Source organism: Tarenaya hassleriana, unplaced genomic scaffold, assembly GCF_000463585.1.
Source record: "Tarenaya hassleriana unplaced genomic scaffold, ASM46358v1 Cleome4, whole genome shotgun sequence".
Lineage (NCBI taxonomy): Eukaryota > Viridiplantae > Streptophyta > Magnoliopsida > Brassicales > Cleomaceae > Tarenaya > Tarenaya hassleriana.
The window spans coordinates 1658830-1675942 of NW_010966881.1; the positions used below are offsets into that span (position 1 = coordinate 1658830).

The window sequence follows — 17113 nt, forward strand, 5'->3', positions numbered from 1 at the left end:
CCCTCCCCCGCCGTACCGGATCTCTGGCGATACCTCCCGGTTCAGTTACACATGCTGGTACTATTGTGCTTCCTCTACCTCCATCATGTATATATATATATATGATTGCATTCTTTGAATTCTGATTATATTTAGATTTACTAAACGTATATACGATTCAACACTAATCCAACCTATATCGAATTGTGTGAATCTCTACCGATTGGTTACAAAAACCACCCAAAATCTGCATCATATCTATAGATTCATTAAATCGTATATGCGACTTGACACTAATCATATATATCAAGTTAATAGTGTGAATCTTGACTAATTACAACGTTATACATTACAAAAATTACCCGAAAACTGCGTAATTGGTACATTTTATATATTCATACGCATGATCTTGTGAACAATGTATATACATATATATATATATATATATATATATGTATGCATGTATCTGTAATGTTATCTTTTTTCCATAGGTATGGTTCGAGATCTGCCATAAGAATGGCGAGAATCGTGAAGGAGACCTTCGAATTAGGGTTAAAGAACGTGAGATGGTTCGTGATGGGAGACGACGATACAGTGTTCTTTCTGGATAACCTTGTAACTGTTCTGAACAAGTACGATCATAACCAGATGTATTACATCGGGGGAAACTCAGAAAGTGTAGAACAAGACGTTGTTCATTCGTACGCCATGGCGTACGGCGGCGGGGGAATCGCCATCAGTTATCCGTTGGCCACCGAACTCGTACGGATACTCGACGGATGTATAGATCGATACGCATCGTTTTATGGGTCCGACCAGAAGATCCAAGGTTGTATTAGTGAGATTGGAGTTCCCATGACCAAGGAGCTAGGGTTTCACCAGGTATGTTTGTCGTTTTCCCTCTTTTAATTTCAGATACTATTGTTTACGTTTTTTTTTGGGGTAGAAAATTGGGATTTAAAGATTTTATAAATTACTGTCAAATGTAAATACGGATTTGGTAGATGGGATATATCCGGTTTATTGGCCAAAAAAGAGAAAAACAATAAATATTTTCTTCCGTTTTCTTCTTGCAATTTACCCACGCAATAATTTTTCTTTTTTGTTTTTTTGTGAATCATATGTTTTGGTAGATTATAAAAAATTCCCTCCATATACTATTTTGATTTTAATCCATAATTTTCTTCTGTTGACCATATATTCATAATTATAGTCTGGTCATATATTATTCACATTGATTATAATATTAAATTTATAATAGTTTTATGGTAAATATGGTAAATTAATAATCACCATAAATTTAATGTTATAACCAATGTGACTATTAATTTCACACTAAAAAATATAATTAAATTGAAAGTCTCTTAATATTTATTTAGATTAAAAAAAAACCCGGAAATAATCAATATCTACTTGACATTTTTTTTTTTTGTAATTTACTGCCGAATATTTTGTTGTCAAATTCAGTACACAAGACATCCATTCCATTTCATGTAACCAAATGGATATTGTTCCCTAATATTTAGACCACAGAATCCGGAGATAACAATTTTATTTTATTCTATTTCTCTCATTATTCAACCGTTGACTTTCAGGTGGACATACGTGGCAACCCGTTCGGTCTGCTCTCGGCACACCCCCTGGCCCCACTGGTCTCACTCCACCACCTCGACTACGTCGACCCGATTTTCCCCTCCACGTCCCGAGTCGACTCGCTGAAGCGACTCGTCACCTCATTCAGAACCGACCCCAATCGGATCCTCCAACACAGCTTCTGCTACGACCGGACCCGGAACTTGTCCTTGTCCATCTCATGGGGCTACGCCGTCCAGATTTATCCGTCGATTCTCACGGCCAAAGAGGTCGAGACGGCGGTCCTAACGTTCAGGTCGTGGAAGGATTCGACCACGGAGCCATTCACGTTCGATACCCGACCCCTTAGCGACGACCCGTGTGGGAGACCCATCGTTTATTTCTTGGATCGGGTTTACGAACTCGGGTCGGGTCAGACGTTGACTACTTACAGGAAGCACGCGGATTCGAATGAGCAGCAGTGTGAGGGCTCGCCGGCGTATTCTCGCGCCTCGGCCGTTGAGTTCATCGACGTCACTGCCACCAAGATGACGTCAGACGTATGGAAAAAGGTATGGAGCGTCTCTCGCCATATATATATATATATATATATATATATATATATGTATGTATGAATATACCCAGTTTGATAAAATTGATATTGAAATTTAAAGCAGTAAATACATGATGAGATATATGTGTGGTGTGGGTATATATATTTGAAAATGAAAATTAGTGTTATTAGCCGGTCTTGTATAGAAATATTTAGGCGTCTATACATATATATATATATATATATATATATACATGGTAATGATAATTAGATATAAGTAATTACGTGGTGAATGAACGAACAGGCGCCACGTAGGCAATGCTGCGAGGTGATCAGCGGCGGAGGTGACGCAGAGAATGCTGTGAACGTGACCATCAGAAATTGCAATTCTTTCGAAAGCGTGTCTCCTCCTTTGTAGCATAGAAACGGTGCCGTATAACTATCTGGTGAGTAAACGACGTCGTTTTTTTCTCAATTCTATAAACTACAAAAGCAATAGGCGAACTACATATTTTTGTTTATGTAAATACTGACTGTAATCGGAGTTTTATTTTTTAAAATAAAATTTCACTCGGTTATTTATTCAGAGACTTTAATTTCGATTGAGGTGTCTATCCTCCAATTACACATACAGTTAATAAAATTATCATCTCTATGTATCATACAAAATTACAAATGGATACATTTTCTATTTACATTCATTTATTCAAATTTTAGATACATTTTGTATATGTATATATATAATGTATTCGTTACTAAATCTTATCCTAAATATTTTCCAATTCTCATTTCAATGTATACGTTGCAAATGAATGTATAATGCTATGAATCACCAAATTCCTTATAAAAAAATCTAGGAAAGCATTTTGATTTTTCCTTCTGGTGCATACATTATCCATGTCCTATAATACTACACACAAAATAAATATAAAATGTACGGTTTTGAAGACCAATAGCATGTACTATGCACATATATACCACACGACGTATTTCGGGTCGGACTCAAATCGGATTTGGGATTCGATTCAGACCAATCCGAAAAGCTCGATAATTTAAACAGAAAAAGGAAAAAAAATTATGTCGACCAATCCAGACCGATGCGACTTGATCTGAATCCGAAATATATAGGACCGGCCTTAGTTATATAGGTCCAAAAAGAATTGGATCGGTGTGATTAACACCCTAGGCACTATATCCCGATTTGAGCTGGTCCGGTTGATACTCCTGCGCACTATGTTGTAAACGCGGTATTTACATTCTTGTCAACCGGATTAATTTAATCACAACACAATCGCAATAAAAACATGTAAAACAAAATTAGGGGGCGACTGGTTGCACCGCCGTTACCCGCAAACGAAGCGGTTGTGATTTCCGGCGGTTACAGGCGATTGAAAAACTGACTGGTTGAATCGCAACCATCCGCAACCGCAACCAAACTTGTGTTTTCTAATCGCAGATTCTATTTTGCGTTTTGGTAGCGGTTTCCGGCGTTTTGACAAAAAAAACTAAAATATCTTCATTAAAAATTATATAAAACTCTAATATATATATTTATGATGATTTTGTTTAGTGTTATGATTTGATATTATTTTTTAGTATTATATTTTAATAAAAAATATATAATAGTATACTTTTTAGATTTAATAATGATTATTTTTAATAATTTTTATAATAAAATTATTTTTTTAATTTAAAATAAATTAAATTGATAATATTTATATTTTAAATTTATTATTTAATTATTATAAATTTAGTAAATAATCTTTTATCAAATGATACTAAAAATTTAATTAAAATTATTATAAAAAATTATTTTAAAATAATATTTTTTTATAATTTATATCAAAACGCAACCGCAACCGCAACGAACCATTCACTTCTAACCGCACCCACCCGCAATCACTGCCAACAACAACTTATTAACCAGTCAGTACTTATCATTCATAATCGCAATCAAACGTTCTGAAAACGCCGTCACCCACAACCGCAACCGCTGCGGTAGAACCAGTTGAACCTTTAGTTTTTATTTAGAAAATAAGTTAAATTAAATTATATTTTGAAAATTTATAATTAATTATTTTATTTATATGGTAAATAGTCTTTCAACTCCAAAAAACTCGTAATCTTTATAAACGTCAGGACGACCAGTCTTTTTACAATGGAACATGTTACCATGTCTGATTTCCTCACAACTAAGGCCCATACTAATGGCCCATTTCCGTTTCAGCCCATAGAGATCAGAGCTCAACATTTAGGTATAGGAGAATTGAATTGAACCAACTAAAATATTATAGTTTTATTGAACCAATAGTAGATATGATCTTTAAAAATCAAATTCATATAAATTGTTTGTGAAAATAATAAAATTATGACTGGATATGAATTATGTATACAATATATATATATATATATATATATATATATATATATAAAATTGTATATAGTCCAGATGAGACATATAAATTCATTAGTAATACAAATTTTAAATTCACTAATAACTGGAATACCGTACAAAAGTTCCCATGTATTCTTTGTATGTAATTTGATCGATATAATGCCTTATTTATAATGTAACAAAATAGATACGAAAAAGAGATATCGAGACCATATGATTGATATATATTTTATATATATATATATATATATATATATAATTTGGTAGATGGTTGACTATTATAGTATAGTTTGGGCTCATTTTGCGTAGGTGGGTTAGAGAGATCAAACAAAACTAGGGTCCAGCCTGTCAAATTCAAAAGCATAGTTTATATGATATTATACTTATTTTATGCATTCTTTTTCATATAATTCATAAGTTGTAATTAATATCAAATTCAGTAATCATTGGTGTACCTTTAAATACTTTGTGTAATAAAATTTTGATTATTCTTGAAATGTAATTCCACCGATATAATATCATGGCTCATTTCTAAGGTAATAAAATATAATTAATTAATCGTACTGTTTATAGAATAAAAAAAAATGGAAGACGACAATTTTACACGCATAGGTAATTGAGTGCGACCCTATGCTATTTAATTAAGGAATCTTCGAGGTTGGTCCAAAATGGTAATAAAGACACACAAGAACGACGTTCTTAATCTACTGGACCTTGTACTATTAATTTAAAAAAAAATATTACTGGTAAGGAGCTATTGTTAGACAAAGTGGGATTCCATTTACACTTTTTTTTAGCATCCAATATAGACATAAAATGAAATTGAATTATATATATATATATATATATATATATATATATATTGCAGAGAATTAGTTTGATTTCAATTTGTCATGAATAGTATAGCAGTCAATATATGATATTGATTTATTTTTTAGATTAATATTAGAATATGTATAATTAAATAAGATGTCTTGCTTAATATGTTAATAAAAAGTAACAAATCCAAATTTACCGTTGGTCTGTTATTTTTTTATCTATTATTTATCAAAATACTCGGTTGTTTTCTATAGTTTTCAATATATATTAAAATGCGTAGTCGTTTTGCTTGTCATTAAACAAAATCGTAGCTCGTGGGTTGACTCAATCCACAGCCTTGGACGCAATTCTCTATTGTTTTCCGACAATCTTCTATGCTTTAAATTTTATTAATGTGGTAGGAAATATCTGTTGATATTATAAACTATTAAATATATAAATAATGTGTTACATAACTTTAAATATAATTATTTGTGCTTAGAAAACATAATAATTTTTCTTAGCAGAAGTTTTAAATAAATTTATTTGCTCTTAGCCAATATAACAACTTTTCTTAGCAGTAGACAAGTTTTTATAATTTAGTTTATTTTTTGCAAGTTTACCTTCCCTTTCAATTTTACGATGTATATTTAAAACATAAAGCACCCAAAACAATTTTTCTAAAAGTATATTATTTAAAACAGTTTTAGATTTAATATATGAACTCTATCAAATAACATATTTAATATATTAGTGATAAGATAATTAATGATCTTAGTATAGTTAATTATCATCACAGTCATTATGATGCATGTTATAATCATGATATAACGATTAATGCTTTTAATATATAATATAATCAGTTATCTTATGATCATGTTATTGTTACAATACGACAGAACAACAATGTGGGAGAATTGTTTTTATAACAGCTTTTTTTTTTCGAATGTAGGTTTTCCGTTTAGATTTTTTCTATAAAATCTCAATTTATTTAATTGGGACAAACCCAAAAAAAAATATTCAAGTTTTTTATTTACACCAAAAAAACCTTCTACTTAAAATTCATCATAGAAAAACCATCAACTATTAATTTTGAACAAAAAAGACCATTAACTATATAAATTTTTTTAAAACAATTTTCACTTTAAATTTGTTATAAAAAAGTCATCAATTATTAATTTTAAAAAAACTTTATTTATTAAAATATAAAAATGTATATTAATATTAATAGATTATAAATTGAGTATATTGTATTGGTTGTAAATATTATATTTAAAATTCTATTATATATTATTATTATAGAGATTTCAAATTATCATTTTAATTTTTTAATAGTTTTATAAAATAATTTTAATAAAAAATCATCAACTATTTGAAAATTTCAAAACACATTCTATTTTAAATATAGAAACCTATAACCAATAAAATGTAATCAATTTACATCATATCAAATAGTAACATTGTGACAACCCTGAGTACCGTAGGAGGGCGGGGAGTGATTGTCGATGCAGAGGCACGGACAAGGGGCGACTCCTGACGAGCTTCTGGGTAGGGGGTACAGGGATGAATCGAACACACCGGAATGAGAGAGATCCGAGGGCTGTATAGGTATGAGACTATACGGTCTAAGATAACATAAAAGAATTAGTTGAGCTACTCATAGCAACAAGGTGCACCTATCTTTTTGGTTGACTATCCCGAGAGAACTCCAAAGTTAAGTGTGTTGGCTCTGAAGCAATCTCAGGATGTGTGACCTATTGGGAAGTGTCTCGGTATGCGTGCGAGTGAGAACAAAACACGCTGAAAGGTCTCAGGTTGCTGTGTGATGGCAGTTTCGACAATTCGTAGCGGCCTCGGGTCGTTACAGATGGTATCAGAGCCGGTACTCTCCCAGTACGGTGTGGTTCGAGGACGAACCAGGCGGAAGATGGTGGGCCTGTGACAACCCAGAGTACCGTAGGAGGGCGGAGAGTGATTGCCGGTGCAGAGACACGGACAAGGGGCGGCTCCTGACGAGCTTCTGGGTAGGGGGTACAGGGATGAATCGAACACACTGGAATGAGAGAGATCCGAGAGCTGTATAGGTATGAGACTATACGGTCTAAGATAACATAAAAGAATTAGTTGAGCTACTCATAGCAACAAGGTGCACCTACCTTTTTGGTTGACTATCCCGAGAGAACTCCAAAGTTAAGCGTGCTGGCTCTGGAGCAATCTCAGGGTGGGTGACCTACTGGGAAGTGTCTCGGTATGCGTGCGAGTGAGAACAAAACACGCTGAAAGGTCTCAGGTTGTTGTGTGAGGGCAGTTTCGACAATTCGTAGTGGCCTCGGGTCGTTACAGATGGTATCAGAGCCGGTACTCTCCCAGTACGGTGTGGTTCGAGGACGAACCAGGCGGAAGCTGGTGGGTCTATGACAACCCAAAGTACCGTAGGAGGGCGGAGAGTGATTGCCGGTGCAGAGGCACGGACAAGGGGCGGCTCCTGACGAGATTCTGGGTAGGGGGTACAGGGATGAATCGAACGCACCGGAATGAGAGAGATCCGAGGGCTGTATAGGTATGAGACTATACGGTCTAAGATAACATAAAAGAATTAGTTGAGCTACTCATAGCAACAAGGTGCACCTACCTTTTTGGTTGACTATCCCGAGAGAACTCCAAAGTTAAGCGTGATGGTTCTGGAGCAATCTCAGTATGGGTGACCTACCGGGAAGTGTCTCGGTTTACGTGGAGTGAGAACAAAACACGCTGAAAGGTCTCAGGTTGCTGTGTGAGGACAGTTTCGACAATTCGTAGCGGCCTCGGGTCGTTACAAACATATAATAAAATTTTAAATTTCATATTTACAACCAATAAAATATACTGAATTTTAAATAGAATATCTGTATACAAATTTATTATATAAAGATTGATATTTATAAATATTTATATAAATTTTAAATATTATGATATAATAAATTTAAATAAATATTATGTTTTTATTGTGATTTTTAGAATTATATAATTTATATATGTTTTTCTTTAAATTTTATAAATTTTTTTAAAAAAATATTTTGTAGATAGATGATTAATTTTTTTATAAAAATTAATAATTGATGATTTTTTATAACAAATTTTATATAATTAATGGTTTTTTTTGCTTAAAATTAATAGTTGATGATTTTGTTAGTTTGTCCCTATTTAATTTCCAAATTAATTTTTTTTATTATACTGTAAAACTTCATTTTCAACATTCTAATTTCAATATTGCCTTAATTGGACAGCCATACAAATCCGTGAATCAACATATGGGATACATACAACGTGATACGATCTCAAAAGTCTTTGGTTTGTTCAGATACGTACAAATCTACGCGACCAATCGTAGACCGAAACAAAATCTTACCGTTGACTTCAAAATCAACGGTTGTAGCAATCAGGAGCTTCCACGAATCGAGTGGGGTCTACATTTCGTCCACGAGTTTTGACCAATCTCTCACGTGGGACCACATCACTCTCCCAAAGTCATCAATGTACTCCACCATGTTGGCTCCGACCAGTACGAATTTATTGTTTTTTTAAGTTTATTATCAATATATATCCAATTTTATAAATGGGCTGAGACTGAGAGTAGCCAATTTTAATCCAAATTGTATAACTTCCAAATAAACAAATCATTTATAAATGATCCAATATGCTATAAAAATATTTGTTCTAAACGTACGTTTCAGATTAAAAAAATTATTTATTAAATCAATCGCAATAAAATTAACTAGATCATTTAAAGAAAAAATAAATTATAAAATATAACATAGAAAATAAAAATCAAAATAATAAACTTATTATTTCCATTAATCGGCATCATTTTTACTTTTAAATACTATTTCGAATAATATTTTAAATATCTCCAAAATCTATACATTAACAATTATATATATATATATAAGTAATAATTAATAAAACTAAAAACAAACCTATAAAAAAATTATCTTTTTATCCCACTTTGTATAGTAGCCCGCACGAATCAATCTATTATTATTTTTTTATCTATATCACATGGACCAACATATAGCTTCATTTTTTTTATCAAGATTTTAAAATAAAAAAATCTCAAATAAATTCCTCAATTTTACAAAAATATCAAATAAGTACCTAAATTTTTAATGAATCACAATTTTAAATTTCTACAAATTCAAGATTTTACAATTATGATTTTCGTTATCCATAGAACGCAACATCTACAGCGGAATACGGGTTATAAAAATCACAAATAGAAGCATAGTTATCTACTGTTATGGAAAGTAATGAATATCAGTCCAAAATTTTAAGAAATAGTATATTGAAAATAATAGAATTATATTGCCGTATTTAAGTAAATAATAATTTTGTATATAACAAAAAATATGATAGTTTCAAAACGTATTTTTAATCACAAGTTTGCACGTTTCAATGACGGTTCATATATAAAACATATTTTAATTTTACACATCAATTAAGAGAAATGACACCATTTTCAAACATTCATGATTTAATCTGGAAAAACATTGCAAACTGTATTGTTGTTGAGTCTTGACGTAAACCCACAAATTTGTTTTTTACATAAATTTATTTAGACAATATGTTCATTTTACCCATGATTATCGGATCTATACATACATGGATAAATATGTATATATATATGTGTGTGTGTTTGTGTGTTATGAAATCAGCAGAAAATAGATATCCATTGATTCCTTATGATACTCTGTAAAAGAAAAATATTGTAATGGAATATGTTTCTACACATTATCTTGTTTCTGATGCAATCATTTTCCTTCCCTTCTGATCAAACGATAGCCGTCGGATATAGCTATAGGTTAATCTCAGCCGTCGAGAGTAAGTGCTTATCTCTGGTATTTTGTCTGTCCAACTAGGATGGAAAAAAATTAGCGAATTGCGTGTACAGAGATTAAGATTATAATAAGCAAAAGTAAGAATTAAGATTATAATAAGTTGTAAACAAGCATATTACTATAATCATTTCATGTATAGATGAAAACATTTGATGATTTTAACACAAATGGGAAAAAGAAATTGTCCCATTTCATAATTAACATTTATATTGGTCTTACCACCTCAAACTCAAAAGCGATTAGATACCGGTCATGAAAAATAAAATTTAAATTTAAATTTTAAAAAAATTTAAATTAATAAATAATTGAACACCACATGGAACCTTCCCCTCTAGAGAATGTCACGTTCATTCGAAGTCGTCCCCACCAATCAACTATTGACGACTTTTCCACTCTTTTTTCTCAATAAATATTCCCATTTCATAATTCATTATTCTCCTTAAAAATAAAAACCAGTAAAAAAAAAAAAGAAATAGCAGCCGCCATGATCGTGAAGCTCACCTTCTTCTTCTTCTTCTTCATCCTCCAAACTCTAAAATCATCATCCCAAGATCTCAACTTCACCTACAATGGATTCCGTCCAGTGACAAACCTAACCCTAGAAGGAGTCGCCGTCGTCACATCCAACGGTCTCTTACGCTTAACCAACGCAACCAGACAGCAAACCGGTCACGCCTTCTATACCGAACCGGTCCGGTTCAAGTCCTCCCAAAACGACAGCGTTTTATCCTTCTCCACCACCTTCGTCTTCGCCATAGTTTCCGACATCACCTCACTTAGCGGCCATGGAATCGCCTTTGTCGTTGCTCAGACCAGAGGCCTCCCAGGCGCTCTTCTGGGATACATACAACGTGATACGATCTCAAAAGTCTTTGGTTTGTTCAGATACGTACAAATCTACGCGACCAATCGTAGACCGAAACAAAATCTTACCGTTGACTTCAAAATCAACGGTTGTAGCAATCAGGAGCTTCCACGAATCGAGTGGGGTCTACATTTCGTCCACGAGTTTTGACCAATCTCTCACGTGGGACCACATCACTCTCCCAAAGTCATCAATGTACTCCACCATGTTGGCTCCGACCAGTACGAATTTATTGTTTTTTTTCGCCGTCGAGCTCGACACGATTCTGAGCAGCGAGTTCGGAGATATCAACGATAACCATATCGGAATCGACATCAATGGGCTAAGATCGGTGGAGGCTGAACCGGCCGGTTATTGGGATGTAACCGGCCGGTTCGTAAATCTGAGCATGATCAGTCGTAAACCGATGCAGGTCTGGATCGATTACGATGGCCCTGCGAAGCGAATCGATGTAACGATGGCTCCTTTCAACGTGGATAAGCCCAAGAAACCGCTTTTGTCTCTGGTTAGAGATCTTTCTCCGATTCTGTTCGAGAATATGTATGTGGGTTTCTCGTCTTCGACGGGTTCTGTTCTCTCGAAACACTATGTTCTTGGATGGAGCTTCCGGGTCAACGGCGAGTCACCTCCATTGATCTTGTCGAAGCTTCCAAAGCTTCCTCGGATCGGACCCAGAAAAATTCTCGAGTTCTACAAGTTCGGTGTACCGTTGATCGCCCTGTTCTTGATATTTTCGTCAATCTTTCTTGGGTTCTTCATCGTATCCAGGAAGAGAAAGTTTGCTGAAGAGCTCGATGACTGGGAAAAAGAGTTTGGAAAGAACAGGTTCAGATTCAGGGACTTGTACTACGCGACAAAAGGGTTCAAAGAGAAGGAGCTTCTCGGATCTGGAGGATTCGGAAGAGTTTACAGAGGAATTATGCCCACAACGAAACTGGAGATCGCAGTGAAGAGAGTCTCGCACGAATCCCGACAGGGGATGAAAGAGTTCGTGGCTGAGATCGTAAGTATTGGTCGGATGAGCCACCGGAACCTAGTCCCTTTATTAGGATACTGTCGCCGGAGAGGAGAGCTTCTTCTGGTTTACGATTACATGCCGAATGGAAGCTTGGACAGGTACTTGTACAACAATCCAGAGGTAACCCTCGATTGGAGACAGAGGTTTAAGGTCATAAAGGGAGTAGCCTCTGGTTTAACCTATCTCCACGACGAATGGGAGCAAGTAGTTGTTCATCGTGACGTTAAAGCCAGTAACGTTCTCTTAGACGCAGAACTCAACGGGAGATTAGGCGATTTCGGGTTGGCCCGTTTGTACGATCACGGGTCGGATCCTCAGACAACACACGTGGTCGGAACCATAGGTTACTTAGCTCCAGAGCATACGAGAACCGGAAAAGCCACAACTTGTACGGACGTCTTCGCATTCGGAGCTTTTCTTCTCGAGGTTGCCTGTGGAAGACGACCCATTGAAATGCGCAGCGGTAATGAAGAAACGTTCTTGCTCGTGGATTGGGTTTTCGGGTTTTGGTACAGAGGAAACATCTTGGATGCTAAAGATCCGAACTTTGGATCAGATTATGATCCGAAAGAAGTGGAACTGGTTCTGAAACTAGGGTTACTCTGTTCACACTCCGATCCTAGGGCAAGACCAAGTATGAGACAGGTTCTTCATTATCTACAAGGAGAATCCTCGTTGCCGGATTTGTCGCCGTTGGATGTGTCGGAAAGTGGATTGATGCTGACGGGTCGAGATGGGTTTAGCGATGTAGCCATGTCGTATGCTTCGTCGGCGTTTAGAGGGTTCACGGGGACTTCCTCAATTGCTGATTCCCTGCTATCGGGAGGGAGGTGATTGTAACTTCAGAAATGTTTGGGGTCGTTTCGTAACATGTTGGATATATTGAGCGCTTTGTTAGCAAATTTTAAAAGTGGTTTTGGTCATTTGGATGTCACACGAGATAGATTTTGTCATATAGTTGAATACATGTGCATTTTCTCCCGATTTTGGGCCATCTTTCTATGTATGTGATGATTAATTATAATGATAGTTGAGCGGACTCGTGTTCAGTTTTTTATATATAATTTTTTTTTATTACTTATACAAAAAAAACTTATATCTAATTGAGTTTAGAATACTTTATATCCTATCTGTCGGGAAAAAAAGGCAAGATATGTTCGAAAGAATCAAGAATCAAGATCTAAAATTATTATACTTTTATGGGCCTTAAGTGGATCCAACTAATTCTAAAAGCTTGAGGAGAAAAGAGAATGCTGATTTCTTTGAATTCTTTACTTATTAGTATTACTATAAATATATGAGCTTTTCAAAAAAATTATAGAAATAAATAAAATTTTAAAATGTTTTAAATAAATCTAAATTCGTTAACGAAATTTACCTTGAAAAATATCTAAACTTCGGATTTATTTCAATTTTTAAAAATTTTTATAGAATTTTTAAAAAATTGAAAATGTTATAATTCAATTATTTATTTAGGATTTTTATAAAATTTTAAATATTTATATACAATTTCTTTTTTAAAAAAATTATTAGTCCTTTTTTAACATTTCTTCAGAATTTTGGGCTCCCAGACCATTTCCCGTGGTTATAATGGCCCAACCGATAAAAATCCTCTCTGCGATTGGAATTTCCTCGCGAACCGAACAGGAGAACGGAAATTTTACCCCCGGACGCACAGTGGGATCGATCCGACGCCGGAGAAGGAGAAGAAATGCCGGTGAGAGTCGTGGAGGATAACCCACCTGCTCAGCTTTCAGGTGCTACCTTCCTTCTTCACTGGGATTTAGGGTTAGGTTGATTCCGATTTTTCTCCATCGGCATCTCTTCCACGTGAGTTAAAATACGTGTTCTGATTTTGCTAGGAACGAATCCTGGGGACAGGTCTCCACTTCCACCTAGTTCGCTTCTGAGTGCCGGTCAGGTATAAAGAAGCAAACTCTTTTCGTATGCTTTGTTGTAATTACGCGAGATTACGTGTAGAGGTGAAAATCATGGTTCTAGGTGAAGGCGATTAGTTGATTGTTCTAAATTACTCAGAATCACAAGGGTCACCAACTTGGTTGTTCTTGATAATTGAATGGATTGATCGCTAAGATTATGGAAGTTCTTCTTCATAAGGGTTTGCTTAGTCACTGAGTGTGGATACAGTGGAGGGGGTGACGTTATTTGCAAGGACTAAAAGGAAAGTTCTTGAATCGTGGTTTCGATGACGCTTAGCGATGAATGGAAGAAAAATCCCAGCATCGAAGATTGCGTTTTTCAATGTTTGGATGTACCGGAATTATTTGCATATATCTAATCTGCCCTTTTTCTTCGCCGAATAATTTGCATACGAATTGTGCGTGGAGGCGAAAAGTCTGTTTCGGCATTGGTGTGGTAATGCTAGAATAACGAGGAGTGACCAACTTTTTTTCTCCTTCATTGAATCGATTGATGGCATTAGTAATGGAAATTGTGCTTCATAAACGTCTGCTAAGCATTTTCCAATGGGAATCACAGTATCACACGACTAGACAGAAGCTGCAAGTGTATGATTTTTTTCATACTTAGCCATGCATGAACAAAAGCTATGTGTTGATTTATTTCCCTTTTTAGAATTCGAACTCATAAGACGTGCGGATTGAATTGAAATCTTCAAACTTAAATGTATTTTGTGCTGCAGGCGTTTTCCGGTACACAGAACGTCTCTAATCAACAGAAGGAAGAAGCTTGGAGAGTTAATGTTCGGATACAGGGGATTGATCTTCAACAAGGCTATCTTTGTGGCACTATGGAAGCACTGAACGTTCCGATGGCAGACACTCCTGTAAGCACTTCTTATGAGTTCTCTCTGATCCATTTTCATGTGGGAAGAGACGATTCTGAGAATTGAATTCTTGATCATTGGCATTGCCTTCATGTGTCAGGTCATAACATTCTGGGAAGGAGAGATTGTTGATACGAAGAATTATACTTTCTACACCGGGAAATGGGAAGCCACGTATGTACCATACCCGATTTCTTCGAATCAGCTCTTTAGTCAAAACCTGAATTTTGCTTTTCAAAATGGTTTCTTGTCAGGAATTAATTTGAAAATTGTTGTCACAGGAGGGATGATGATCTGAGGCACTGGTCAAAGTTCCCGTCCTTCTCACCGCTTCAGGTAAGGACCTAATAACTCGGCCTTTCTGCATACATACGGTAAATGACGTCTACTGAACCGTACAGTTTCTTGAATATTCTTCAGGGCCAAATGGAGGCTGATGGTGGCAGAAGTTTGGACCTTAACAACTATCCATACATTTTTATGGTAGCTTCATATCCATATCATTTTCCCTGTAACTGAAATCTGAAGTTATACTCAGTACTCGGTTCTTACCATTCTTGCCATTTGGTTCATTCTGATGTTACAGCGATGGAAAGAACAATACTTTGTGAACGTTGGCACAGATTGTGGATTAACGATAGCTGGCTTTTACTATGTATGCTTCTCTTGCAGCGACGGCTCCATCAGCGGCTTCTATTATGATCCTAACAGCAGGTGAGTAAACCTTATTCCTTGTCAATTCCCCCAAAAATCTTATCATTATGGTTGGAAAAATAGTAAAATCTCATGCAATCAATTTTCCTTGCCAGCCCATTTCAGAAGCTGGAGCTGAAAACTGTGAACGAAGGAAGATCCGGCTTCAGCTTTTCTTCTTACGAGTTGCAGTAATGCGACAAAAATCGTCGAAGCATCGCTAATTTTCCTTGGATGCCATTTCAAAACTGTCATGTTCTTAGATTTCACCTTGTCCCGTTTCAGTATTCAGAAGGACAGTGCACATGACTATTAAAAGCTCATGAATGCAACAAATATTAAAAGGGTTCATGGTCCCCTGAACTTGAGTTTGGTTTTTCCTACAGAGAATCAGATCGGATACCATAAAAAGAATATCATGGCGCAGGCCCTAGAAGTAAGGGAGCTGATGGTTCTTCCTCCGTGGAAGTACCGGGAGGCGAGTTCTCGTGACGATTTGCAGCCCAAGCTCGAAGAGGCGGTTCAAACCGGTGGCTGACCACATCGGGCGGCAGTTCATCATCGCCAGGGAGGAAGACAAGCCCTTTCTCCCTCAGACCCGACGGTTCTTCGTAATATATGCTCCAGAGGGTATCCAAAAGCTGTCTCTCTTCTCTAACCGCAGATTGATCTTCAGGTGACATGTGGATGATCCCTTGGATTCTCTCCTCGAGAAGCTGTTTCAATTTCGAGTCTACTCTGCCTAGATTTCTGATGCTTCTCCTGTCAGATTCCTCACGGGCGAGCTCGAGTAGGCCTCGGAGAGCAAATTCCCGGATTTCCATGTCATCATTAGAGGCAAGGTGGATCATTACACGAGGAAACCCGAGATCTTTGACGATTTTGCAGTCCGAGTTGCTCTCCCGGAGAAGATAGTGAATCAAGTTCAGGGCTTTTCTGAAAAAGGAAAAAAAGGTACAGAAACTTGTGAATACAAGAATGAAATGACCATTACATCCAGTTTTGTTTGGAAAGGAACTATTACCGTTGGAATCTCGGGACATCCGAGACCAGGGCGTCTCGTAAGGCGGCGTAGCCATTTGCGAGACGGAAAGCTGAGATTCCGGGTTGGTTGTGACGGATGAGAGCTGCAAAAGGAAATCACGGGTAAAGAAACTTCTGATTCGGACATTATCGGAAATGTAGTGGTGGAACTTACAAGATATTGCACCGAGTGACTTGGTCCGAACAGTAATGTCGGGATCAGATACGAAGTTGGACAGTAAGGGCTCGAATCCGTTGGCTTCCATAACCAGCTGCTGACTCCGCGGATTGTTCTGGACAATCGTGGTCACGACATCGGCTGCCTTTGCCCGAATCTTGGCGTGGGAGTTGGTGAGATAACTTAAGAGAGGGACCAGACCGCCGATTGAATGAAGATCTGCCATTTATGATGATCGAAACGACGATATCGTAAAAATCCGAAACACGCATCTCGATACGAATACATGACCCTACAAGAGTGAAACTTACCGTTGGCCATATCAATAGATTCGACGTGTTCCTGCAGCTCATCCAGCA

The 17113-nt window shown here is 36.1% G+C and overlaps 4 protein-coding genes across 4 annotated transcripts in view; 3 read left to right on the forward strand and 1 right to left on the reverse strand.

Moving 5' to 3' along the window:
* Positions 1-2627, forward strand: part of LOC104824526 — a 2976-nt gene extending 349 nt beyond the window's left edge. The window contains exons 2-5 of the mRNA XM_010556628.1: positions 7-57; positions 471-861; positions 1575-2123; positions 2409-2627. Coding sequence (XP_010554930.1) covers positions 7-57; positions 471-861; positions 1575-2123; positions 2409-2522 — 1105 coding nt within the window. The 3' untranslated portion in view covers positions 2523-2627. The remainder of the gene's footprint in view (positions 1-6; positions 58-470; positions 862-1574; positions 2124-2408) is intronic.
* A 7966-nt stretch (positions 2628-10593) lies between these two features.
* On the forward strand, positions 10594-13113 carry LOC104823412 (L-type lectin-domain containing receptor kinase IV.1-like). The gene is made up of 2 exons (XM_010554976.2): positions 10594-11050; positions 11259-13113. The coding sequence occupies exons 1-2, from the start codon at positions 10656-10658 to the stop codon at positions 12886-12888; spliced, it is 2025 nt and encodes a 674-aa protein (XP_010553278.1). The 5' UTR covers positions 10594-10655; the 3' UTR covers positions 12889-13113.
* A 527-nt stretch (positions 13114-13640) lies between these two features.
* On the forward strand, positions 13641-15904 carry LOC104823414 (glucose-induced degradation protein 4 homolog). Its single transcript, XM_010554978.1, has 8 exons — positions 13641-13811; positions 13917-13975; positions 14717-14860; positions 14961-15034; positions 15142-15196; positions 15281-15343; positions 15447-15574; positions 15670-15904. Exons 1-8 carry the CDS (start codon positions 13766-13768, stop codon positions 15746-15748), a joined length of 648 nt encoding a protein of 215 aa, XP_010553280.1. The 5' UTR covers positions 13641-13765; the 3' UTR covers positions 15749-15904.
* The window catches only part of LOC104823413, a 2022-nt gene continuing 785 nt past the window's right edge, over positions 15877-17113 (reverse strand). The window contains exons 3-6 of the mRNA XM_019203821.1: positions 17066-17113; positions 16752-16973; positions 16578-16680; positions 15877-16489 (exon numbers count right to left, since the gene is read on the reverse strand). Coding sequence (XP_019059366.1) covers positions 15970-16489; positions 16578-16680; positions 16752-16973; positions 17066-17113 — 893 coding nt within the window. The 3' untranslated portion in view covers positions 15877-15969. The remainder of the gene's footprint in view (positions 16490-16577; positions 16681-16751; positions 16974-17065) is intronic.